Source organism: Accipiter gentilis, chromosome 10, assembly GCF_929443795.1.
Source record: "Accipiter gentilis chromosome 10, bAccGen1.1, whole genome shotgun sequence".
Taxonomy (NCBI): domain Eukaryota; kingdom Metazoa; phylum Chordata; class Aves; order Accipitriformes; family Accipitridae; genus Astur; species Astur gentilis.
Window position 1 is genome coordinate 30577094 of NC_064889.1, and position 26690 is coordinate 30603783.

Genomic DNA, 26690 nt, shown 5'->3' on the forward strand with positions numbered 1-26690 from the left:
AAGGCATACAGGCAACGCAGAAGTGCTGGGAGCCTTCATCGCCAGAAAAAAGAAATGATCACATTTAGCAGTGCTGTTCACAGAGAGATTAAACTCAGGCTGGATGGAGAGAAGCTGTGTAGATAATTTGAAATAGATTCCGAGGGTGAATTACTGCTTGGCTGTCTTCCTCACCTCCTCAGTTCTCAGATTTGTGTGCCAACAAACATTTTAAGATAACTCTGCTCTGTTTGCTCCTTGAATTGTCTAGCTGTTTAACAGGCTCTTCAGATAAACAAGGGATAATCTCAGGATTTTGCTCAACAAAGATTGCTTTGTGCAAATTTTAAAAATTCTGAATAGGTTGTTGTATAGGGCCTGGTCTTGCGATTCCATTTAGTTGTGAATACTTTCACGGGAGTAAGTGGTTGCACAGTCGTAGTTTCAGCAAATACATGATCAATAATGATATCATTACCACCACCAAGTATTTTTCCATTTAAAAGGTTATTAAAAAATAAAAAAAAGGCACTCACAGCACTGAACAGACCAGTCTTGACCAAGAAAAGTGCTGACTGGAGAAATAAAAGTAACAAATGTAATTGGAAAACAGGTAGGAAACTGCAGGCACCGTTTATTTAAAACATTAGAGCCTCCACAGACAGGACTCTCAGCCTTGCCACGGCCTGGCCAGCACACCCCGAGTCGGGCCGGAGAAGATACCCCACACGCAGCGAGGAGCAACTTTTTCAAACTTTAAGACGCCACACCGTAGCCTCCGGCCGAGGTATCCTTCCTGAGCAAGGGACACGGCCTGCGGCTCGCCCGCCCGGCTCTCCCCAGCCCGACGGCGCAGCCGCCCCGTGCAACGCCGCTCTGTCTGCCCGCCCTCCGTCTCCTCAGCGCCTCGCTGCTCGCCGCCCTCCTAGACCGTCACGCAACGCAGCTGCGGCGCTTCCGGCCTTTCCAGCCGCCTTATCTATCGTTGTTCCTCCCGCCGGGCTTTCCCCGCGCGCGGAGCTGGGGGCTCGCGCCGCCGCCCCGGTGCACGGGGGTGGGGGGGCCTGAGGGGACGGTGTGGCGGACGGGCGGGCTGCTCGGCACCGGGGAGGGGGAGCGGTGCTCCGCGGGGGAGCAGAGCGGCGGGGCAGTTCCTCAGGAGAAAACCGGGGGGGGGGGCGGCGGTGCGTGTGAGGCAGCAGCCTGCCGCCCCCCCCCCCCCCCCCGACCGGGAGCGTTACGGGCCGAGCGGTCCCCCCCCCCGTTCCTCCTCCCTGAGGGGCGCAGGCGGCCATGGCGGAGGCGGGGAGAGCCGTCGGGAGCCCCGCCGCTGCCCGCCGCCCCGTGGCCCCCCGGGGGCCGGCGGGGCGAGGCCGCGCCGTCCAGGTGGTACGTGTCAGGCGGGCGGGGTGGGGGGGAGCCCCTGGGCGGGCAGCCGCGGCCTCGGGGGAAGAAGCGAGTCCTGAGGGGCTGCGGCGCTCGAGGCGCGTTCCCGCCGGCTTGCCTTGGAGGTCTCGTAGGTGCGGGGCGGAGGAAAGCAGCGGGGTTTTTCAGGAGGGGCTTTTGGCCTTGGTTTTGTGCTGGTTGGCCCTGCCGAATGGCAGGCCGGGCGTGTCTGGTACGCGGAGTGTGAAAAGACGGGTGTTTAATTTTCTTACGGTACTTCATTCTTCTGTTACTCCCTGTAACAATGTTTGTGTTGTTGTTTTTTTTTTAAATCAGTTTTTTCTTTTGCAAATTTATACAACTAATGTGGTTTGGCGACAATTTAGCCAGGCGAGCATCTGAAAAACAAAACCACGCAGATCAGTGGGCAAGTAAAAATGATGAACAACTTCATGGAGTCTCGGATCCTAAAGGCAGGTCAAAGTTTATGGCCCGAAAATAAATCTCTCTGGGTTTATTTAAAGTATCCCATATATGAGATTTGACAAAACTACTATGTTTCTGCCAACAGCCATGAGTTTCTAAATGGTTTGGAGTAATGACTCATATGAAAACTTCATTTAAAAATAAGTTTCTGACTTCTATAAAGTCTTCAGCAGTGTTAAAACGATTTAAAAAAAATTATTTTCCACATTCAGATACGGAGGCAGGGAGGAGTCTACTTGAACTGAAATTTGTGCAAACTGAAAATTTCACTTTGGAGTTACTGTATATATTCTTAGTAGAGGATGATGGTGGTAATGCCAGAAACGAGATTTGGATGTAAAACATGCAGTTGCGCAATTTCTGACACTTTTTTTAAAACCTCACATTTCTCTACTATTCTTCAATCCTGTGATTGATGGATTGTTTTTCAGTGGTCTAGCTGAGGGAGGGAGTTTTTTGGCCGAGTAATACATTTGTAGAAGAAAGGGGATTGAACTACCTGTTAACCATTTTGCATTCTGTCATTTTTGCCATACATCAAAATTCACTTTGCAGCGAAGCCAAGAATAATTATCTTCGGTTTAGTGATGGCAAAACTACATTACTAAAAATACCTAAAATCGCTTCAGGTCTTACTCTAGAATGTGTGAAGTTAGTGTGATGCCAGGTACTGTCACAATGTTCAAATCCAGATCTGATTCATAGTTCTGTATTTTAACTGTAGCACTTGGCTCATAGGCTATGAAAATGCTCCTCTGTTGGATTCTGCTATCAGTAAATCTCAGCTAATGAAATTATTATTCTGGCTCAGTTGTCACTCAGTTCATCTTGTAATGACCAAAATACATTAGTTGTTTGCAATTTACATCCCTATGTTGACTCAAAATTGCTTGAAAGAGCTTTATGCGTATTCCTGTTGTTCACTGTTATGGTAGCGGTCTTCAAATACGTGAAAGGCTGCTGCAAAGAGAACCAGAATAATAATCTATGCTGGGATTGGGAAGTAGTAGTTGGCATAAACTGCAGCAAAAGGACTTCAGACATTGGGAAAACTGTGTTCCAGGTCTCCCTTATGCCTGCTTTCAGAGATTGCCTTAGCAAGGTTGGTGTTCCTGTCCCTGGAGATTATGGTTTGTCAGCAATGATGTAGCTGTAGTTGAGCTTGTTGTGGGACAGAAGAAGTAGACACAGTCTCCTGGGGTTACTATCACCTGTTTTTTTTACTATGAATCTGCACCTGCAAGTGCCTGGTTCATGTTTTTCCCTCTTTAAATGAGCCAAGGAGACTGAAGTATTCTGATATAGTCACACGATGATAAAGGCCAATTTATGAATGCCCAGTTCAGGACAAGTAGCAACTGCAACTTTTAAGTGAGGCTACAAATGTAGAAGTGAAGTAGGGAGAAATGAAAGTTTAGCTCTGCGGTGTTTTTAATTTATTTTTGGCTTTAAAAAAAAAAAAAGTAAACAGAAAAACAGCAAACTGGGTAAGAATGGTAGAACCTAAGGAACCTTTAGTATACAATGTTAGCAGTACTCTGATATTTTAATCATGTGGCTGTGTACATTATTTGTATGGATTTGTTAATTTTTCAGGTTTTACATGGAAGTATCATCAGCAATTCAGCTGTGTACCTTACTTTGGCAGGCACCTAGCTCAACATTGTGATAGTTCTGTGGAAGTAGAACTTGTTCACAGTAATGCGTTTAGGAGCATGCTAATATATTATGAGTTATTATGTTGAGTTTAGAGTACCTTAGTGGCATCAGGTATTTATGGATTGTTTTATATGTGCTGCTGTTAAAATACTGTTTTTTCTGGTTTCAGTTCAAACTAAACAGAGAGGTCCAAACATAAACTTGATATTTTGCATTGCTGTCCAGACTTAAAACAGGAGTTCATGTTGGAAAAAAGCAAAGAAGTTTCAGTTTTACAGTTTTCAAGCCAATATCAAGATCGTTTGTGATGGTGTAGTCAAATTTTTACTGAGTTCATTAGAAAACAAATTGGAAAAATCATTGATTTTTCTGGATGTGCAAAACTGTAGCTGGTTTATATTGTCATTGGAAGAATTGGAGAATCCTTTTCTTTCTGAATGAATACATTTGATTGATTAGTATGAAAGTATAGGGTCGTATTTTAATTGCTATCTAGACATAAAGGATATTAAAATCCTGAGTAAGTTGAATATATTGATTTAGAATCTCAGACTGTTGCTTATTTTTTTTAGTCTCAAAGTACTAATCTGAGACAGTTCTGAAATCTTTTTTGTCTGTATGTTGTAATTGTAATTATTTGGTAATAAATTTAACTTTTTTTTTTAATTTCTCCTTATTTTACTTATGTAGCTCTCCAACATGGAAGTCAGAGACCTGCTTTGCTTAAAATTTTAGATGATAGCTTTCTTCCTACTTCTTTTAAATACCCCTTTTGCCTGTTATAGCCTCCCGCCAAATATCAGGATGTTCGTTCATTTTAGACAAGTATATTTTTTTTTGTATTTTGCTGTGAAATGTTAAGTTTCTTATTTGTTAATCGTTGCACCATACATCATACTCTAAAATAAACCAAAAATACACTCCTAAATGTCTAGAAAATCTGCTTATAATGTATGCATTTGCATGTATTTGCACAGTGTACATGTACTCACATGTCATTAAATCTTGAATAACTCAATTTCAGTAGTCTAGTATTTTGGTTCTTAAGATTCTCACATGCTCAAAATAGGAACTAATCCTCTGTTTGTTCAAACTATGCATTTATGGTTACACCACACGATAAAGAGTTTAAGTTCTGTTTCTAGGAACCTCTTAAAATGTCCCGTGAGACTTTTTACAAGTTGCTTAGGCTCTTTGCCTTAAGTTCCCCATCTATAAGTGATATTAGGAGGTACAGGTTTGGACTCTCCTTTTACAAACATAGCCAGTGTATTACTGCACTAATTTCTTAGGACTTAGCATTCTATGACTGGAATATATTCTTTTTTTGAGATACTGAAAGAATTTGGGGGGTGGTGGTTGTTGGCATTTTGGGGGGAATTAGAACAGTGGTGAGTAACTGAACAGATAAATCCCTCGTCTCTGGTTTCTAACCAATTTTAAAATATTTCAGATAAGTTTTCGTGCTTTGCATGTATGTGGCTGAACCAATAGAGGCTGTAATAGGGAAGCCTGCAATTGAAATGGTAGACTGTGGAACTATGTCATATGTCATCTTCTAATGTGCTTAATAGCAGTTTTAGACAGAATCATTTTTAGAAACATGGCTAGAGCCAAGATGCGTATATAAGCATTTCCAACTGGATAGTAAGCTTAAAGAAAAACTGCTGAGTAAGCCACATTAATAGAAGACAGAAGTAAAGAGTGTTGTAAGAAATGCAGGAATATTAGAAACAGGTTAGTGTGGCGTTATAGGTGTTTTGTTAGCATTTTTGGTTCAGTAGTCTCTTTTAAAGTTTCCTTGGACATCTATCAAAAGCTATCTTGTAGAACTCAAAGAAAAAAAAAGAAAAAAAGTTTGATAGAGAAGAAAGTGAATTGTATATTTATAATGAAAATAAAGGATCTTTGCCTACTTTTATATTTTTAAGATGCATTTTTTGTGGAAATTAGTTTCAGAAGGATCTGGCACTTCCCCTTTTTAATTAATACTCATACTCTAAGTAAACAAAAATAGTACTTACTGACATACATTTGGATTCTTGTTTTTTTTGTAGTCTGTCATTGTGCCTGTTCACAATAGTGAATGCTGGTTAGATGAATGCTTGAAGTCCGTTTGGGAACAAGATTTTAAAGAAACCATGGAGCTGTCAATTTTTAATGATGCCAGTAAGGTATGTTGCAGACCTTATGTAAAATACAGTCCAAGTAAATGCTGTGTCTGATAGGACTTTTTGTTTTGGACTGTGTTTGGTTCACCATACAAGTTAAAATAGCTGCATCTATGTCATTGTTTTTCTAGGACGGTTCAGCTGAAATCATTGAAAAATGGAAGATCAAGTTGGAAGATGCTGGTGTTCCAGTAGTCATTGGTAGTAATGATTCATCTCAACCTCGAGGCGGTATGTAACTTAATAGTGATTTTTTTGAGATGGGTTGTTACTGCAGGCATCTTCTGTTTTTTAGTTTGAAAAGTGTCTTTGTAGCCGCTTGTGTTGCAATGGAAAAAAACCCCGCATTGTTTTCCAGAGCATTCTGTTCAAAAACTTGTTCTGGTTTAGAATTTGGCCCTCTTGGTTTTGGCTCTGTAGCGTTTGTTTATATGTCCAGGAAAGAAAAACTTGGCTTAACACTTGTGCTCTATTCTGCAAAAGAATTTTGTTTAACTGTAGTATATACAATGTTGTCAATGCTTACAAGTTTACTGTGGCTTTCTGATGTCTGATTTGTCTTCAAGAAATGGGCTTTAAGAAGAAAGAAATCCAGAATTTCTTACATAAAAATTTGAAAAGTAAATGCATATCTTTCAGTATTGTAGAGTAGACCATGAAGTAGAACAAAATACATTTTTGATATCCCTTTGATGATCAGATCAAAACAGAAGTTTCAGAAAAGTTTTGATGTGAATTAAAAACTCTCGCTAAACTCCCAAGTATTTACACAAAGGGCTAAATCAGTATGTTTAGTGAGCTACTGGATAGGTGTATGGTGTGATTCCCCATTGATTTACATGCTAATATGAATTACATTTACCCACTGGAAGAGATAACAAACAAACCTCTCTAACAGTTTTTCTTTTGCTTGTTTTGATTCTTTTACATTTAGGGTTTTTTAGCAGACAAGCTTGCTAAAATGTAAAATAGAAATAAAAGTATATAGCTTTTTGAAGAAGCTAGTGTTGAATGGCATTGAAGTTGGAAGATCATGTCTGTGTTCTGAAGGAGAACAACAGGACAAAGCAAGCAGAACAGTATGCTCCCATTTTGTATGGGAGCTCTAAAACTGATGTTTTTATCATTCTGGATTTTGTGACAATGAGTAGACAGGTAGGAATTGATATAAAACTAGTTCCGAATTTCTGTTTTTCAAGTTATCTCACTTAAAAGGCACAGTTTGGAAACAGTGTAACACCAAATGTGGTCAGTTTCTGTTTTTTAACAAAATGTCCTGTTTGTAACTGGAGAGAAACCTAGGCTTATTACAGTCTCCTCAAAATGACCTTATGAAAAAGCCGGGTTCTGTTTCAGAAGGCTTAATTTTCATCCTCTTGTTGAAACACACAAATTGGAGTTTGTGCACTGAATTAATCAGCAGCTTGGTATAGGCCCCTGGCTTTATTTACTGTCATTTCTTTTGACTGTAGACTTCTTTAAAGCTGTTTTTTAAAAAGTTGTCAGACCTAGCAATACTGAAGTAACACAGCATAACGTAGAGGGAATTTTTCTCTTTTGGGCAACTGATAAAGCTGGAGTTGAGGAATGTCAAGAATTGCTTGTATTCCTGGAAATTTATCTATCTTCTCCTCCCCTCTCCCCCAACTATTGGATGATCAGTCTCCTTTTAAATCTTACTTCTCTTAGTAGCTGATGATCTAGAAGCTAACTAGGTTAAGATTTCTCAGGAAAAAAGTCAAGGAATAATACCAGAGGTTGTTAATTATGGTGCTTAGGAAATTTGGTTAGTAATGTTTTTGTTAATACCATTTTGTTATATCATCTGTTTTCCATTTTTATAAAATATCTTCTGTGTATAAAGTCATGTTCCTAATAGAGTATTGTATTAATTGTGTGTAAACTAGTTTTTAGTTTGCAAGAACACACAGGTGCAATGTTTTGAGAGTAACTTATGTTAGAATTCTGAAGTCAGTTCACCTTTGCACTTTAGGAAACTGAAACTAAAACTAAATTTGAGTTGTGAACTACAAGGAGCATATTGTGCCATTAGAGATATGTCAGATTATTTTTTGTTTTAGCATTTTTCGGTGTTGTGATAGCCGAAACCTGAACAAATATTTAATAAATTGGGGGTGGGGGATGCAGCTGTGAGCATTGTTTTAAAGAATAGCATGAAATGCATAGTTCTGTAAAAAAAAAAACACCCAAACACACAACAAAATATCGAAAAACCCCTACAAAACCAAGCTTATTCATGTGGAAGTCACTCTCAGGTCACCATTAAAATGAGGACATCTTTTCTTCATGGTTGTTACATTTTAGGAGCAGGTTACTTGAAATCCATAGTATTTGTTTGCTTTCAGTGATTTACTTTTATTATGTTAAGGACTAGTTACAACTGTAAGGAGTCTTTCCTTTAAAAGAAGATGCTTTAGTACAGAAACAATGTACTAGTCAGGCTTCACATCTTCAACTATTTACACAAGATTAGGATTTATTTCTGATTCTTTTCTAACATGTAAAAGAAAGGGGGGGAACCTAGAAGAAAAGAAAGGGTCACTTGCCTAAAAAAAGGAAACCTTTTTCTTTCCAAGAGTGAGGAATGTTAATATCTCACTGAGGCTTAAGTTTTTACGGCTGTAACCATGGTAACAGGCTCTTTTCACCAAGTAAGCAGGCCTTACAAAACTCAGAGACCTGGCACAAACATTTGATTTTGTTCAGTAGAGTAATATTAAAGAAAATTTTTTACTCATGCCAAACATAGGATTTGTTGTGCTGAAAAAATTTTTTAAGATCTAGTTTCTTCTATGGGGAGTTACAGCTCTCTTATTAATAATTTTAAAAATATGTGTCTTTTCTTCCTTCCTGTCTAAAAAAAGCTGGTATATGAAAGCTTCAGGATGGTTTCTGTCTTAATCTTAGAAAGATGTACTTCCCAACTTTTTCTCATAACAAATATTAAATATTTCATTATTTTATTTAAAGTGTTTTATTTGAAAATGAGATCTGAAATGCTTCAGAAAGTTCATAGAGTAATATAATTGTCATCTTGTAGTTACCTTTGGGTCTCCCTCATTTTTTTTCTACATTATTGATTCCTACTACTACATTATTTTCTACTGAAGGTTGTTGAAATATTGGGGTATACTAATGACAGCATTGAAATGTGAGTACAAGCTGCTTTACAGCTGATAATGATGTATGAAAGTATTTATTTGATTGATGTCAGGCAAATTTAGTTCTATCCTGTTCTTCTACCTCTTGCTTTAGTAGGGACGTCCACAGTATTAGGGTTTTGCTTGTTTGGCATGTCCGGACCTGCTAACTTGCATCAGTTGTTTCCCACTAATACTGCTCATGCCAGGATTCAGCTCTGCTGTTGTGGTAGCTACTGACTTTGCCAGCTGCTTTTTTACTGCCAATAGGAAGGAGAATGAGAGCAACTGTATATGTGAGATTAGATATTCATATATGTATAGAAAGTAATATGTAAATTTACTGTAAGATAGTAAGACCAAGAAATCCGTGATTAAGAGAAGTTAAGGTGAGGGTTAAAATACTCAAAATACATAAGAAAAGAATAACATAATTATAAAGGCTCTTCCTTATTAGTAGTGTTCTGTTGGTAGTTGACATATTGTTCCTTTGAGGCAGTAAGAAATGCAGTCATGTCTTTTTCTGTACTTGGACAACTAAGCAAAATAGCCAGGGAGCATGTGCGTTAAAACTAAGTGAACCTTTGAGCCCAGTTAAATTGTTTCCTGAGCAAACTTAAACCTGTATAACATAAAAAGAGTAGAGAATTACAGAAGTCTGCTTTTTTCAAATGCAAATTCAGGGACTTTAGGGATAATATTATTTAGAATTATCCTGCTCCACTTTTTGGTGAGATTTTCTGGCTTTATGTTTTCAGTTTTCCCATTAAAGAATAAAAACCCCACAGTATATATCTTCACATCATTTGGTTTGCATTTCAGGACAATCTTTTGTTGGATTCCCTGACTTGGTTCCATAAATACTTTAAACAAAGCTTAAATGTTATATATATGGCCAAGTGGAATTCATACAGCATTTTTCAGAATAACACTGCATATAGCATGGTCTTTTCTTACAATGCTGCCCAGGAGAAGAATTTGAAGACCAGAATGTTCTTAGGTAGACCTTGTCTACATACAAAAATTATCCCAGGTAAACACTCCTACCTTGCAGATGTATTTCAGTGGTAAGCTGAGTTCATCTTATTGCTGGTTTATGCAGTCCCATCCTTACCCTTGTATGTGTATTCCTAGTCCCCCCCTTTTTTTTCTGGCTCTGCCATTTGTTTGACCCTCCAGTGCTGTGTCATCTGCTTCAGAAATTAAGCTGACAACAAAGTTTCCTTCTGATTCCACTTCCTGAAATGGCTTGGTAAAAGCTTCAACAAGTGTCATGGGGTCAGAAATGAAAAAGACCCTAGATGCCAGCGTTGCCTGTCATTTGACTGAATTTGTATTTCAGTGTGGTCTTCCACAGATGGTATAACATGTTACGGTTTAAATAAGCCAGGTTTGTGCTCCTTGTACATATATTCTTCTGCTTTGGCTTCCTTCTGTGTTGAATGTGCCATTACATAAATGTTGCATGAAGTTTTTGTATTTACATACTTTATATTTAAGGAGTATAATGGAACAGAATTTTTTTTTTGAGTCTTTCAGAGGACCTGGTCCCCTGACGGAAAGAACAACTTGCCTAGCAATTTCTGGTTCTTTCTTTGCCTTTTTATGATTTGTTACTATTTGTTATGACTTGAGATGAATATGTATATACAACCAAGGGTTTTCAACGGCTGCTCGTTGCAGGGGGGTTGGACTAGATGACTTAAAGGTCCCTTCCAACCCAAAGCATTCGGTGATTCTATGGTCGGAGGTACTGGATGTGAAACCTAGGTGGCCGAACTCTTCGAGATATGTATTACACAGTATGTCTTTGTGGAGGGCTAGCAAAAGTAGTCTAATTCTCCTTGGTGGTAGAATTCTAACACATACAATGGATAATCACTCAGAGAAGATGACTGAAGTAGGCATACTGTTTAAATATTTACAAATCACTTTGTTTCAAATATGAAAAAACCGCATACTTTACCTGATACCATATTTTGTATTTCCTTTCATCTGTTCCTGACTGTAGTAAGATTTAAAAAAAAACAACAAAAAACCAAAGGTAAAAACTACCACATAATTTTATCTTTGTTTTCTCAACAGTTGGATTTGCTAAAAATCAAGCAGTAATTCAGAGCTCAGGAACCTATCTCTGCTTTCTGGATTCAGTAAGTTAATGCATTTTGTCTAACTTAGTTTTGTCAGTAAAATTCTTTTGTTTTTAATGTAGCTGTTGGTTTGCCTTAAAGACAAGCTCTTTAAAGGTGTTTGCGTGTTAAACGAGCTGGTTACTATTTATAAGTGTAAAGTTGTCTTCCAACCTGTAGAAAGCACACAGCCTTACACCGTTCTTTGATCCTATCGGATTTCACAAGCTGTTCTGAGCAGGCTTGGGCAGGGTTGGTATTTAGGTGTTTTCAGGATTTTTCTTTTCCACATTCTTCAAAAAATTATATTGATGAGAAACTAAGAGCTAATCTACGGGCTCTTTGATGCAAAATAGGAGAGGTCTTACCGCCTTCCATCTTGATTTTATTTTTTTCTGTCCTTTGTTGGATACCTTCTGTGAACCCATTCAGCTCACTAACCCACAGATAACTATCTGACTTTATGCAGCTTAATATGCAGTGAAGGGTTTCACAAATGTGCATAGCTGATCTGAGGAATGGTGCCATGTGGCTAGGATCAGGCAAGAAGTGCAGGACCTTTAAGGCTCACTGATCTCATGTAATTTCACCTGGAGATTGATTCTTTCCCCTGAATTGGAGCTGAACTCTGGTTTAGTGTAGTGGTAGGATGAACTGGCTGCTGCAAGTGTAGGTTTTCAGGTAGGATTCAACTTAATGTTACGATTGTCTGTGCTTATTAGAAAGTGTCATGAGGGCAGGGATGTAAACTCTACAGCCTTAAAACCACACAGGTTTTAATTCGGGTAATCTTTCAGTTTGAAAACTCCATTTGTTCTATCAGCTAGATAGAAGGAATTTTTTTGTTTGTTTGTGTGTTAAAATTTTGTGAATTAATCAGCGTATTGTTGCAAGACATGGTTAAGTACTGGTATATTTGTTCTGACCAAAGGCAGTGTCTTACCATTTAAGAAATTTTTGCAGGTGGCTTTCCTGGCCTTTATTCTTGCTTTTATTAAGTTATTACTGTATTTAGCAGCACAGTGTGCCTTTTTAAATGAGTTTACTTGAATTTATCCTAGTTTCCCTTTAACAGTTTGTTGTTTTAGGGGTTTTGTTTGTTTGCTTATTTTACAGAGTATTTCATGTAAATCTTTAAAGTTTATGGAGTCAAATGCAGTATCTTATACATATGGGTATACGTGGGTATTTTGGAAACAAAATTTTGAACATCCATTGAATACGCAGAACTCGCAATCAGATGTTCAAATTAATGGTGTTTGGAAAGGTCAGTTTCTCATACTTCAAAAAATAAGTATTTCATATCTAGCAGTGAGTGTCAGTGTCTGTTTCATAAACAAATTATTTTGAGGAAGTATGAGCATGAAATCCGCTGCTCTGTTTTTGATCACCTGACTCACCAGATTTTGGAAGTGTGTAGGGACATCATAAATTATGCCGTGAAGTAATTGGAGTGATGCCAGTTTTGTTGAGGTGAATGAACTCAAGATCCAATTCTTTTTGCTTTACTTCAGGTAGACACGCAAACCCAGGTGCCATTTAGTTTATATGAATGATACCATGGATTTTACTCTCCTATATTGTGAGTCAGTGAGGCTGTTTACATATCTAAAAAGAAAAAAAAAAAAGATCTTACTTACAATTTGCAAAGTTCAGGTATTCAAGTTTTGGACAGATACATTGTATACGGCATTCTAGGGAGTACATAGGTTGACTGAAGTTAGCTGAGTCCACGTATGCCTGACTGAGAAATTAGCCTAGTATTTTCTTGTCCCATGGAGCTTCATATCTTCTGTCTCAAATCTGTATAGAATAATTTACTGAGGTAAATTTTGGATTAGTCTTTCTTCTCAATCCAGACAGATGTAGTTAGTAAATCACTAGCAGTAAACTAGAAAATTAAATTCTTTAAATGAAATTAGTTAATATTTTTATGGAGATATCTTCAGAATTCTTAATTTGTTATTTACCTTATGGTGTTTATACAGTATGCATCTTCATACTGCTGTGTTGTTTCTATTTGCTGAGTAGCTGTGCAGAATAGGAAAACATCAGGGAAACAAATTCTAACTATTAAGGAATGTAACAGGTGATGATTTTGGATTTCTGCAATATTCATTAGCATCAGTTTATATTTAATATAATTAAGACCCACTTGAAGTGATTTGGGAATTTTATGACAGTGTTGATAAGCTTGGAAGAAGCTACCAGGATTTTCTCTTCTATGTGTTTCTATTCCTGCTATTGAGCTAGATGCTTCAAAATAAAAGGCATTCTGAACTATCAGAAGCCTAATTTTGATACAAAAGAAATACTAAATGATTGGCGTTACTTAAATGTATTTTCTACCGTCTCTCCTTGTGACTACCATTTTTTGCTGAAAACAGATTGGAGGAAATAAAATGAACGTGGAAACTCCTGCAAGTCTAAAAATTGCTCAATATTTTGGTTTTAGTTAGTAAATGTTTTGTGATAATAGCTGGAACACAGATGTTGCCAGCTGTTTAACAACTTTGCTTCTACACGCCACCTACCTTCTTCATTTCAGTCACCAATCCAGTATCAAGCTCTCTAGGAAGGAATGTTGATATCAGCCTTTTGGAATGTGCTGCAGTAATGCCAGGGAATTGACCTTCAGAAGTACAGCCATAATTTCAGGTTTGCTATAGGTGGATGTGGAGAGTAATGGGGCTGGGTCAATAGTTTGTATACATTTCATATAGGTGGAGAAATACATCATGGCTCCTTCTACATTCATTTCACTTCTTTGAGTGAAATGAATGTATGAGCATATTTGGGAACATCTTTGGAAGTACTGGCTCCAGAGAGACTGTTTTACTTACTGTTCCAGCTGGAGTCAAGCTGCTTGTGTTATGTCTCTCAACACAGATTTGTGAGGACAACAAATTGGGAAGAAATGTGGAAAAAAAGGTTACAGAGCTCAGAACTGTCAGAATTTGATCAGCCTATTCTAGTATGAAGTGGCAGCTGTTTGACTAATAGCTATTATGGATTTTTTTTTTGCTGTGGTTGTTAAAGACTTTACCTCTAAGCTACTGAGGCATTTTTCCCACCAGGAAAACAAGTAGAAAAATTGAAGATGCTTAACAAATTATTTGTATTTAATATTTATAGTCTCAGAAAATCTTGGTCATAATGACAATAGAATGAACTAATTATGCAAATACATTTAACTGTTAGCTTTATTCTTCAAATTGTCTGCAATTATGACTTTATTTACCAGTTGCATTTTATCATAACTTTAGTTTGTCAGTTCTCTGGGGTGGTTACCATCTTTGTTTATAATCACTTATCCAGTTGCAGCATAGCAGGACACTCAGACTAAAAATGCCTTTTTCTGCTTTGAACTGCTATTTTCATTAGGCATGTTTAAGTGAATGTCATACTTGTATAAAACTATTTCTTGAAAAAGGAACATGTTTTCATTTCATCCTAATAATCTGTGTAGTTCCCCATTATTTCAGGTTTAATCAGTGTGTTGTTGGAGGCTTCCTGACTGTTAAAGAGGAAATAGGAAAACGTGTCCTTTTTTGACCTGCAGTATTTCGAACCCAGTCATATTCACTTGAGTCCTTGACACACTTGTTTTAGCCTTTTGAAAGGCTCTGTTGGCAATTTATTGCTATTTCTGAGATTCTTACGCAGTTCAAAGATGTGACTCTAAACCATGTTGCCACAGTGTCACTGCTTGCTAATAGTTGAAGATGACACGGGGAAACTGTTACGTTGTGCTCACCAAAAGTGAGGGTGGACCACCGGAATCAGCCTTCCCGTGTTTGAATTGGCAGCTGCTGACCTGTGCCTTTCTGTTTGTGAGATTTGCTTGTATGATTTAAGTTGGGAATGTTAATTCTTAATTGCTGTGAAGTTGCATGCTTTTCTTGAGTTTCAAGTTCAAAAACACTTCATTGAGGGGGTATTGTTAAAGGTTTGGAAAGAGGTGGTTGGACCTTAACTAGCCAGACTTGGTAGATGTTTCAGGGACTCCAGCCTTCAAGCTAGCTCTCAGTTATAAACATAGCTGGTTGTTTTTACAGTCTCCATAACTTGCTGATTTTGGAAAGATAGATTTCTTGTTAGTTGCTATTATACATTGCTCTACAGGCACTAATAAACTTTTGAAATATTCTTCCTTTCTTTCAAATTAACATCTGTATAGCTTAGGAAATGAAGCAGTGATCAGACTTCATGTATTTGTTTTTTGTTGTTTTTGCATACTATTTCTTGCAAAGTTGATCCTTTGATTTAAAAACTGAAACAGCTGTTACTCAAATAGCAGGTAAGGGGATGTAGTAATGAACTCCATTACTGGAAGCCCCTTCTGTTCAGAAGAGTTGTGCATGTTTCTGAATCACTAATGAGGATCAAAAAATGAAACTACAAGTGCTGGAAAGCATAATTCCTTTTATTGTTCTGTAAAGAAGTACATGTATTAAAACCAGATTAAATGCCTCTATCTGGAATGTAAAATGTTAATTTTCTCTTTCATAAATGAAGAAGCAAACCTTCAGAATTTGGTTGCCATAACCTCTCCCTACATATACCTTCATCTGTTTATTAGTTAAAGTGGGTGTTTGGAATTGACAGTGAGGATTTTACCCTTGTCTCAGTTTACTGACTTTGCTGTTGAACACTGTGTGAGTTACTTGCTTTCCTTGCCTGCAAACACTCACATACTTTTTTTTCAGTAATCTAACTGAGAAAGATCCAAGGTGATTTCCGCTAACTACAGAAAGGCTAGATATGGAAAGGCACATGTCTGCATTTGCTGAACAAATACACCAAGGTGGGAGCTGCTTCGGCAGCAGAAATTTCCTTATCGGTTAATAGTGATAGTGAATTAAAAGATTCCATAAAAAGATTGTAATTAATTTTATATTGATGGAAAGTACTAGTCATTCAGGCACATAAGAACACCACATATATCCTCCCATGTAAGCCTTTTTGTTGCCATGCTTAAGAAAGGTGCTCAATAAAGCCACTTTGAAGTGCTTTCTTTGTTGTTGCCTTCTTTCTCAATTTTAATGCAGAAGTAGAAACAGAAAAGTAACATTTTTTCCTGTGATCTTGCAAATACTGACAGATCATTAGGGCGTGTTCTGCTCAGGTGAGTTATATGGCCATTAGAGTGCATAATTCTAATGTGTTTGATAGTGTGGGGCTTCTTTAGAAACCTGCCTTCTGGAAAATTGCCTGGGATCAGTGTATTTGCTTTGATAGTGCTGTTGACAGGCCAGTTTTTGGAGGTCCCAGGCCTTTTACTTCCCTGGTTCAAGGAGTTGAACTGAACAGTAGCAAAGAAAGATTTTCACTATAGTCTGAGCAGGTGCAGGATAAATGAATGACCGTTTGAAGGATTGAAAGACTTTGGAGACGCCATGTTGTTTCTCAGTGAGTCAGTCGTTCCTTCTGGTGTTGCTACAGGTTGTATTTTATGTGTAATAGCTGCAATGGAAAGAAGATGCTATTATTGTGAGGATGGAGTGTGTCAGTTCACTTCCCCCCCCCCCCCCCCCCCCCAAGAAGCCAAATACAAAGGAGTTTGGAAAAGCATGTGATGCCAAGTCTGTAATGTGAGCTTAAGAAAGCACTTCAGTATACTGAGCTATAATTAGTGTATTGGTTTATGTGAACTTATCCATGGTTTTAAAAAGTAGATGTGTATTGTACATTGAGTTGTATGTTTTGTTTTACTTTCTGAAGTGCAAAAACCTCCACTTTTAAGGGAAAATCATGAAGTTACCACTGTGGAGTTCAGTGTGACCCAGACAGCCTGGATGAAGAGGCCAGTAAATGCTTGTCATTTGAATTTACCCAAACTGATTTAAGAAACACATACTGAAACAACTTCAGTTTTGAGTAATATTCTTAAGCTCAGTCTGTTGGTTTAGTTTTCCTTTTCTTCAACTAAACATATCAGTAAAGTAAAACAAAACAATTAGCTCAGTATAAATTGCATGTGTTTTTATAAAGAATGGTGCCTCTGGTTGAAAGGAAAACAACCCAGCTGATAGTTGTATAACTAGCTTTTCGGATTTGGCAGCATCTGTAAGTGGTATGTAACTTGACAGAAGCAAGTGAGTTTTCTGCAGAAGGGATATATTTGATAGGAACACAAGCAGGCAGAATGCCCATTGGACTGAAAGGTGATGGAGATCACGGCCCCCCACTGGCAGAAACACATCTGGGCTTGTTTAGAAATCCCTGCTGGCTTTTCATGTGAAATAAAGTCCTCTTCATTCTCCCATCTTTGAGCAAATTGTTTTTCTACTCAGAATGGATGCTGGAGAACAGGAAGGATGTTTGCAGTCAACAAAATTCCTATAAATTCTGGGTTATTTTGAGTCCCTAAAGTAGGTTTCTATTTATGTTGCTTTATTTCTTGCTGTTTACCTGTTTGTTTAGCCTTGTTTGAATTGTACATATGTACATATTTAGATGACAGGAAACCCAGCTATTACTTGAGATTTTTCTTAATTTTTCCACTAAGTTTGGTGAGTGGGGTCACATGAAAATAGATCTACTTACAGATTCTTTTTTATTTAGCTATCCTATTGCAAGTATATGCTCAGTGGAGGCATGCAGTTATCTAGCATTTATTTTAAATCTGTTCTTTTGTCCATTCTTTCAGTGGAGGATATCTTTCTTCATCCTGCCTGCCTTATATCTGCTGGGAGGCAACCATTAGAGACTTCCATGTTAACAGGGAAAATTGAATTTTAGTGGAAACTTCTGTAAAAACTTCCATTTTTAAAAATCTATAGTCAATGTAATTCACTGCTAACCTTGTTACCTTCCCTGCTCGCACTTAGGAGACAAAAACAAACTAAAAATACTTCCCTTTCCTTTTTGATATAGCAGCTACATTAAGATAGGTACTTTTTTTTTTTTTTGGTCTGACATGGCATGAGTGAGAAATAATTTGGTAAGTGTCTAATTACTGAGTTTTTTTGCTGAGTTATAAACCAAAAAGATGACCAAACTGTTGACTGTAGGAACCAAAGTCTGGCAACACAGTTGCTGAATTCAATATCATAAATACAACAGGTTTGATAGAAAATTTGTGGATAAAATTTGGATAAAATTTTTTAACATCTTAGTTGTCTGATACTATAGTTGCTTAAACTCCATAAACCCTTACCAGTACAGTGCGTGGTTGGGTGTCTCGCTCCTATCAATGGCCTATGAAGTTGAAAAATTTTTAAAGTGCTCTTATTTTGTGGTACAATCTTTTTGGTTTTACTCATTAGAATTTAATTTGTTTTTTAAACACTGGTCTAGAATACAACCGCATTACTTATGATTATTTCTGTATAAATATATCTGTTTTCTACTTTGTGGTTACCTGCCCAGTCATCAATAGTAAAGAATTTGTAACACGTTGAAGTTGGATTTTGCAGTTAGCTTTCTTTTATAGTTGCCCAACCTGAGTCTGAAAAGCTAAATCACTGATGTGACTCAGTTTTGTCTGGGATGCGATTTGTATTTTGCGGTGTTCTTCCTCATTGCCTAATTGCTTTATTATTTTATTAGCAGTTATGTCTTATACTACTGCGTTCTTTTTTTTCTTTTTTTCTTTCTCCTTCCATGAACCTGGAAGGTATCACAGAACTATACAGCAGTGCATCATATGTGTAAAACTGTTAATAAAAAAAGTTAAAAAAAAATTTTAAAGGTCATTCAGAATAAGAGTTCATAGAGTTTTCCAGCATTAGAGAACAAAGATGTATTAATAAAAAAAGGCATTTTGAACTTTTTGTGGTTATAGTGCCCCCTCTTTAGCTCGATTTTACAGAATACTGATGATCTTGATGATAGCCTAAGACCCAAATCTGTAGACTTGTTAGCTTTGCCAATAGCATCAAAATGACATAGTGTTTTGTTAGGGGGAACTAGACCTTTCCTGTCAAGTTGGCTGCTTATAAAAACATAACATTGACCTGTTTGGTGAATAGGATATTTGAATTTGGTTTGAATACTTTCCACGCTGATTTAACCTTTTTAAATCAAGTAGATTATTTCTCAGCTTTGTGAATGTATGAGTTCTGTTAAATTTATTTCTGTTGTGCAGGATCATAAACAGTGGAATCTTTTTGCACAAGAGCATATGTTGTATATTGTATGAGATAATAGTAACTTTGTTCCAAGCATTGAAATTCCTTGCTTTTTGAAGGGTTTCTTTTGCATTCTCATTTTTTGAGGATTTAACAAGACAACATCTAAGAATCCTAAGTAATTCATAAAGGAGTGAACAAAGCTCAGTTAAAATCTACCTCCCATTGCTTATATGAAAACCAGGTTTTAATTTACAAAAATCAGCTCTGTATTTGGCATAAAGCAATAGGATTATGGTTCTTCTTGTGTAAATAGGGTAAATGTTTGATTGGAACATTTCCTTGATACAGTACCTGAATTCTGGTGCCTTATTGATAAAGTGGATTAGATGGTAAATAATATTGTAGTTTTGAAGTAACTGATATACAGAAGTTGAGAAACCAGGGTGGGTTTTTTCCCCACTCTATTGCTTTGAAAATCAGTAACATCTCCTATGCTTATTACTAAATGTATCCTAAATACGAAATACAGGAGAATGCTTTTGACAATGTATTCCTTCCATCTTTTATAAACTTGCATGTGATAAGGGTCAATTTTATTATTAATTTGTTTTATCTTTAACCTTGAATGGTATTAAATAGTTGGATCTACTTCTAAAACTTTTTTCATCCTTGTGTTGTTTTTGATGAAACTATAGTGTCACCTTTATATCAAGGTCATTCAACCCTCTAAGCTCTAGATATTTAAGCACTAATATATTTTTTGTTGTCATTAATTTGACTGAAAAGTTCTAATGTGAAAGTTGTTGGAAATTCAATATTTGGGGTTTTGGGTTTAGTAGAAATCTCCTTAGAATGATTTTAATGTGAGGAACTGTTAAAAGAATGTATCTAGAACAGGAATTCAGGGCATCTTTGAATTATGTTTGCCTGATAAGGTAGGGTTATTCGGAAATACTCAGAAGAAAAGCTGTGTTAGCTTTAACCAGCATCTAAGAATGACTGAACTGATCCTTTAAAAGGGAAGAAATATGGCACCAGAATGGAGAAGAATATAGGTAGAAACCTCAGGAGACTAAATTTAGGGAAGAAATGTTGTGCTACAGTGGACATTTTAATAGGACCTAAAACTATAGTCTAGAAAGGATAAAATTTTGAACAGGAAATAATATAGTTTTGAAAGGAATAGCTCCTGTCTGTTCAAGGAAGGATAGCACTTACTCTTTACAAGGCAATGTGTCTTTTTGTATGTAAACAAAATAGACCTTTATGCTGCAGGTGAAAGCAGTATTAACATAAAATTTAAATCTAGGTGGTGTGTTTTAAAGCCAGCATCAATGCTGATGAATTTTGGGTGTGTTTTTTTCTTCCCCCCCCCCTTAGAACTTTATAATTTCACAAATACTAGTTTTTGTGCTCATGAAATATGATATATTGTGCTCATGAAATATGATATATTGGTAGGTCTAGAGACTGAAGGCTTTTCCTTGTCAGAGACAAGGTATAGCCAGACTACAAAGAACATTTCCTGATATTGCTAGAATGTCTCAAATCTCATGCTTTTAATCAAGGTTAGTTCCTTGTCCACACATACTGCCAGTATTGCTATTAGAATTGTTAAAGAGTTGGTCAGTTTCTTTAGAAATGTAAAATGTGTGGCTGCCCATAAGATACACGTTGAGATCACAATGCGGTTGTCACGTAGTAGTTTTGATCACTTCCAATTTGAACAAGATTGAGTTTAATCCACTAAAAGTGTAAAGTCGCTTAATATTTGTTCCATTTGTATTTCTGACTGCAAGCCAGTAAAATGATGTTAATTTAGCAGCATATTCTAATGTATGTCTGAGTACTGTACTGTGACCCTTTTTATGTTCAGTAACAGTGTGCTATTTATTCCAGGATGATGTGATGATGCCACAGCGGGTTAGACTGCAGCACGAAGCTGCCATTCAACACCCAAACAGTGTGAGTACTTTTTTCTTGTGTGTATTTGTGTATTTTTCTTTTACAGAGTGCCGGATACATCTTTAAAAGGATATAAAAATTTCACGGTAGGGCTGATGGAGGCAAAGCAATACCCAGTGTATTCTTTTCCTTTATTTTTAATCCTTGCACTGAATAGTAGCTTTGATTGAACTTCTTTTTCTCCATTTATTTTCTCTGTTCTGTAAACCAAATCTCATTATGACAGTGATACTCTTTTTCAAATAACTATACAGGTTTTGTTAATGCATGTAATCTAAAGGAGAATGCCTTTTGTATGTAGCCTTACTAAGTAATGTGAAAAGCTGCAAAGGATTGGCTACAGCTATGGTTTATCTGTTTTTAATATTTAAGAAACTGTAAACTGTAAGGAATGTATGGGTTGTTATCATTAATAAATTGGCCTACATTTAAATTGATGTTTCTCCCTGTGTCTGCCTGGAAAAGAAAACATTAAAATGCCATTCTTTATTCTTGTGAAATATACTCCCAAAAATATTCTGAGAGATGGTGGTTTTATGATCAATGTAATTTTGATTTTAAATAAATTTCTGTGATTAGGGCCAGTATCCTTTAGAGATAGTTTGTGTATATGTTCTATTTACCTGAAGATAATAAATATAAATAATTTATTATGGCAATTACTTTATTAGTCAATGTTATTGACATAGATACTTCTTTATAAACTTGAAAACTGAGTTTGTATTCTTGTCAGTAATGTTCAGCAAAAATAGGCTTATTATTTTCACATCTTTGACATTTTCTCTTGTGAGATTTATTTCAACATTCAAGAGGTTTCTGGAAAGGAAAGGTCAATTGACTTGATCTGTCAAGAAGGTATTTCCTGCAGGTCTCAGAACAAAATAGGCAGATTATCACTCCCTGGGAATTAAACACCTTTTAAACTTTTCCTCCAAAACACACTTGCTTCAAAGTAGAGATTATAGCGGTTGTTTCAGCTGAGTGGTGTCTGCCAAACACAACCTGTTGCTTAGTGGTGGGATGCGTACCTGCTCATCACACCACCTGTATTAGATCTCTTATGAAATCTGATAATCCTTACAATGTAATTTATCAAATTACAGTTTTAGTAACACCTGAGTAGCAGTTAACCTAATTCACATTATGAACATAATAAAATGATACATCCAAAGTTGTTCTTGTTCTGATATCAATCGGTTAATGTAATTCTGTAGTAAAATGCCAAAAAACTGGAGAGGCAAGTTAGTCAGGTAGGCTTGTCTCATGGAAACCACTGTTAAGAGCTATCCTATTTCTTGCTTATATGAGTTCTATACCTATATATTAAAACTACTTTTTAATTAGACTAATTTCAACTAAACAGTTTGTAGTCTGTTTAGAAAACACCTCAACTGTTTTGTTTATATTCTGTTACACTTTAGTGCCTAACAACATTCAGTATGAACTATAAATCAACAAGCAAGTAAGTAACGAGTGCCTGAGTAGACTGAAGAGTATGTCTTCATGATATATTCTAAGCAACACAAACTTGTTCTTCCCATGCTCTAGACTAATCTAAACTTGTGGTCCTGTTTTAGTGTGGTACTTGTGGTGGGTTGACCCTGGCTGGATGCCAGGTGCCCACCAAGCCACTCTATTACTCCCCTGCTCAGTAGAGTGGGGGAGGAGGGTGGCGAGGGACAGGAGAAAATAAGATGGAAAAAACTCATGGGTCAAGATAAAGGCAGTTTGACAAAAACAAAAGCAAAGGCTGCGCACAGAAGCAAAGGTCATCAAAAGATTTATTCTCTACTTCCCAGCAGCAGGCGATGTCCAGCCACTTCCCAGGAAGCAGGGCTTCAGTACGTGTAGAGGTTGCTCTGGAAGACAAACATTGTAATAACGAATGCCTCATCCCACTTTCTCTTAGCTTTTATTGCTGAGCAGAATTCATATGGTATAGAATATCGCTTTGGTCAGTTTGGGTAAGCTGTCCTGGCTGTGTCCCCTTCCAGGATCTTGCCCATACCCGGCCTACTGGGTGAGGGGCGAATGTTGCAGCGACAGCGTTGATGCAGTGCGAGCACTACTCAGCAGTAGCTGAAGCACCTTTCTAGCTACCAATATGAAGCACAACACTATGAGGGCTGCTATGGGGAAAATTAACTCCACCTCAGCCAGACCCAATATAGTACTACTGGCCTATTTGCAAAGCTTAACTTGAGCTTTGTGCTTTACTAAACAAAACTAGCCAAAGTCAGTCTGATTTAGCATGGGAAATAAGGGTTTCCACTTTTCTGTTATCTGACATATTAGTACCTAAAATCTTGAATTTAGGAAGTGTAAAAATTCTCAGAAATGGATGGAAAGAAAGGCGTGAGATTTTAAACCTTAAGAAAAATGGTCGATGTTTCTGTGTTCCACATATGGCATAGAGATAGTATATCGGGCTAGAGCCTGTCTCATGCCATCACTTTCTCTCAACTTTCTACTGAATTGGGGTGTGTCCTTGCAGCTTTTTGGGCAATGGCCTTGGTTTTCTTTTTTTCTTTTCTTTAAACTTCTACTGGGTTTTATTTTCTATTACTTCTTGCGTTGTGTTGTTGCCTTTTAGGTGTAAGGATTTTTATTCTTTGTTCTTGAACCCTACAAAGGCAAAAATGAATCTATGTTTGAATTGAATAGAATATGGTTTTCCATTTTACAGGTACAGAAAATGTTTGTAACACTTATGTGAAGTATACTTTCTGGGTTAATGCTGTATTTTACAGAACTCTAATTCAGAGGCCTGAAAGGAGAAATGGGAACATATCCAGCTGTTCCTGATGAGCAAATAGATCAGTTTGGTCTAGAGCCCCCCAGTAGTTCTGACACAACCTGAGTTATGTTGAGAAAAGAAATGTTGACCTTCTGGCCACAAGTCTACTGAGTGGTGTCAAGGGGGACTGCTGATCTTAAGAGTGATGTCTACTGTCCTCAGAATAATCATGCCATTGAATTTTCTGGCCTTGGAAGATGGTTGGGGATGTTTGAATAAAGTTCTGTTCTGTATTTGAAGTTCTGACCCTAGCTTCAGTCAGTATGATAAACCAGAGTAGACAGAGGTGGTGGCGGGGGGGAAAGCAGAAGCTTGAGACATGCCTGTGAAGCAGTGAGCTTTTTTGGTTTGTTCCTGAAATTCTAATTTGCAGACTTGGACTTTCCACTGTTTTGCAACTTCTTCTGACCTGGATTTCTGACTTTATGTAGTCTCAGTGTACTTTCAGTGATTTTGTTCCTAATCCTAGCCTTGCTGGTTGTTACTGAGAGCCAGATTGGAAGTCTAGTATTCCCAGTGGGCTCTAATACTGGAGGCTTCAGTCTACTGTTGTTACGACTTTAGATTTACAGGTGAGAAAAGTCTCCAACTTTCTCCACCAAGAGAAATCTTCTCCCAGATCCTCTTTCATGTTATTCTTAAATGCAGATTGCCTTACCCTGACTTGAAGCCTGGTTACTAAACAGCAGAACCAAAGATATCAGATGCCTTTGGAATGACCAACCAGTTGTTCTTCAAAGAAACTGGTGTCTCTATCTCTGGAAAAGCAAGAGACTGACTTGCACCCAGGTTCAGGTACTGGAATATGACCAGGGTGACACTGCAGCAGTCTGTAGCTTTATCAGTCTAATTTCCTGTATTGTAGACTACTTAATCATGCTTTAAAGAGCAAGAGCAAATTAATTTCTACTCTCTTAAGCTGTTCTTGCCTGGAAGACTCTTTAAAAAAATCTTGTAGGATAGAATTGGTCTGTCATCGTTAACATTTAGAATGGAGGATTTTGGCTCTCAAAAGACAAATTACTAATAAATTATGATTTTATTAAATGCAGCTCTCTAGGATCGCTGTCGTCTTGTCCTCTGGTGAATATTTTATATTATCTCCAAGTCCTGTTGACAAGGATTCTATAAATAGTACACTCTCAGAAGACAGAAGTTTTTGAGACTTCGTGTATTTGTACTACAATTCTTAAGCTCTGCTAGCTCAATATGAATACCTACTTTTAGCAGTTTGAAAGCTTAGGGACATTTTACTATCAATTGATAATATAACAGCTACCAACACTTTGGCATTGATTGTCCAGTGCACGTATGCACTTATGCTGCATACAACCATGCTTCAAATTGCTTATGCTCTAAGCAGATAAGGAATGACTTTGTTACTAGAGAATGATCAACTGTTAGTAAAATTTCTCGCTCAAGTTTGTTTATCCCTAAAAGCAGCATCTGTCCCATTTATCCAGGGTAAGCCAGGTGTTGCTTATTTACCAACCACAAATCATGTATGCTTTGTTGGCAGCTAATGAGTGGGAAGATTCAAGGTCACGTTTCCCTTAATTCTGAAAAAAATCAGGCCTTCATATCTTAGTTTACTTATACTTGTGTTCTGGAGGAGATCCAACTTCATGTACATACTACTGTTCTATTGAACAAGCCTTCTGAGTTTGGAGTAGCTCAGGAAATTACTTCCCAAACCCCCCCCACACAATGCAGTCTTTCACGCCTATGTCCCACATTTATTCCGTTATATTATTTGAGCAGAGTAGTACCCTTTTAAGAACTCCTAAAGCTTTTTGTTTCAAGGAGAGAGGAGATAGTTAGCAGTATCTGCTCCCAGGTTGTCTTGTTGCCAGGTGCTTGCATCAGGACCTGCTATGGGTATGCAGAGGTGAAATTGCCAGATGTGGTCTGAGTATGCTCTTGGAGAGCTTGCGTAGCATTAAAGAGCTTCTCTGGAATGTGCTTCATTCCCGAGATGCATAGGTACTTGGCCACACATTGCCAAGCCACTGTGCCATTATGGAGGCTTTCAAGAATAGTGCAGCACTTGGAATACTCTTCCAGTTTTTCTTTTTCCTAGGGATTCTAGATACTGGAGGGTGAAGAGTGCTAAAATGAGATGTACTATTCACAGTAAAAAGCCATTGACCTTATCTGTCTTAGAGCCATACTGAATATTTTTGGACGCCATATCGTCTGCTGGGTGTGGTGTTACTTTATTCTTCCTCCCACCATTGTGTAATTGGAGTATATGGCCCCCACAATATGACTGTGCATATGAACAGCATGTGGCTTCAAATTTTTGTATCTTTCTTTCTGCAGAATGGCTTATAAAATAGCTAAGCTCTTCCTCACTGTCTCTGACATATTCCCAACAGCTGGAATCCAAATGTGGGCAATGGAGATAAAGAACACTATTTCCTTTGTTTTCACTGGCTGAATAAGGGATGAATCTGTACCAGTGTCAGAATGAACACCTTTCTTTTTGTTGTAAAATTACTAGCCTATTTCTCAAACATGTAGGATACTTAGGCATGTGAGAGAACATTGAGTATAAGCATTTGCATTTCTTCAATGAGAAATTCTCACTGTTTTGCATCTAAAGCAAATTTGTGGCATATTCTGTAGCTTGGATTTAGATCAAGAGCTGCGATGCCTAAGGCCATTTTAACCTATTGCATTATCTGAATGTGTTAACCAATTGACTAAATTCTGTGTATCTTTGATGGTTAATGTGACTCTAAGTTAGTTGATTGGATTGAGTGAATTTGAACAATGCATGGCACTACTAGTTCAGAGACCTGTTCATCTGCCTCTGGGAGAGCTGTAAACAAATATTGCACAATCAGCAAATGAATTGGAGAAATGAACAAATGAAT

General features: G+C 37.4%; 1 protein-coding gene across 4 annotated transcripts in view; it reads left to right on the forward strand.

The window, feature by feature from the left end:
- Window positions 1-1148: 1148 nt before the first annotated feature.
- B3GNTL1 (UDP-GlcNAc:betaGal beta-1,3-N-acetylglucosaminyltransferase like 1) overlaps window positions 1149-26690 on the forward strand; it is a 133014-nt gene continuing 107472 nt past the window's right edge. Inside the window, exons 1-5 of one of the 4 annotated variants that reach the window (XR_007507517.1) lie at window positions 1149-1368; window positions 5568-5684; window positions 5813-5912; window positions 10928-10992; window positions 20949-21014. Coding sequence is in view for 3 of the 4 variants with exons in the window: in XM_049812700.1 (XP_049668657.1) it covers window positions 1273-1368; window positions 5568-5684; window positions 5813-5912; window positions 10928-10992; window positions 20949-21014 (444 nt within the window). In the remaining variant the exon portion in view is untranslated. Of the gene's footprint in view, window positions 1369-5567; window positions 5685-5812; window positions 5913-6716; window positions 6837-9820; window positions 9876-10927; window positions 10993-20948; window positions 21015-26690 lie in introns of those variants that run through there. The other 3 variants (XM_049812700.1, XM_049812703.1, XM_049812702.1) reach the window with 3 other exon arrangements.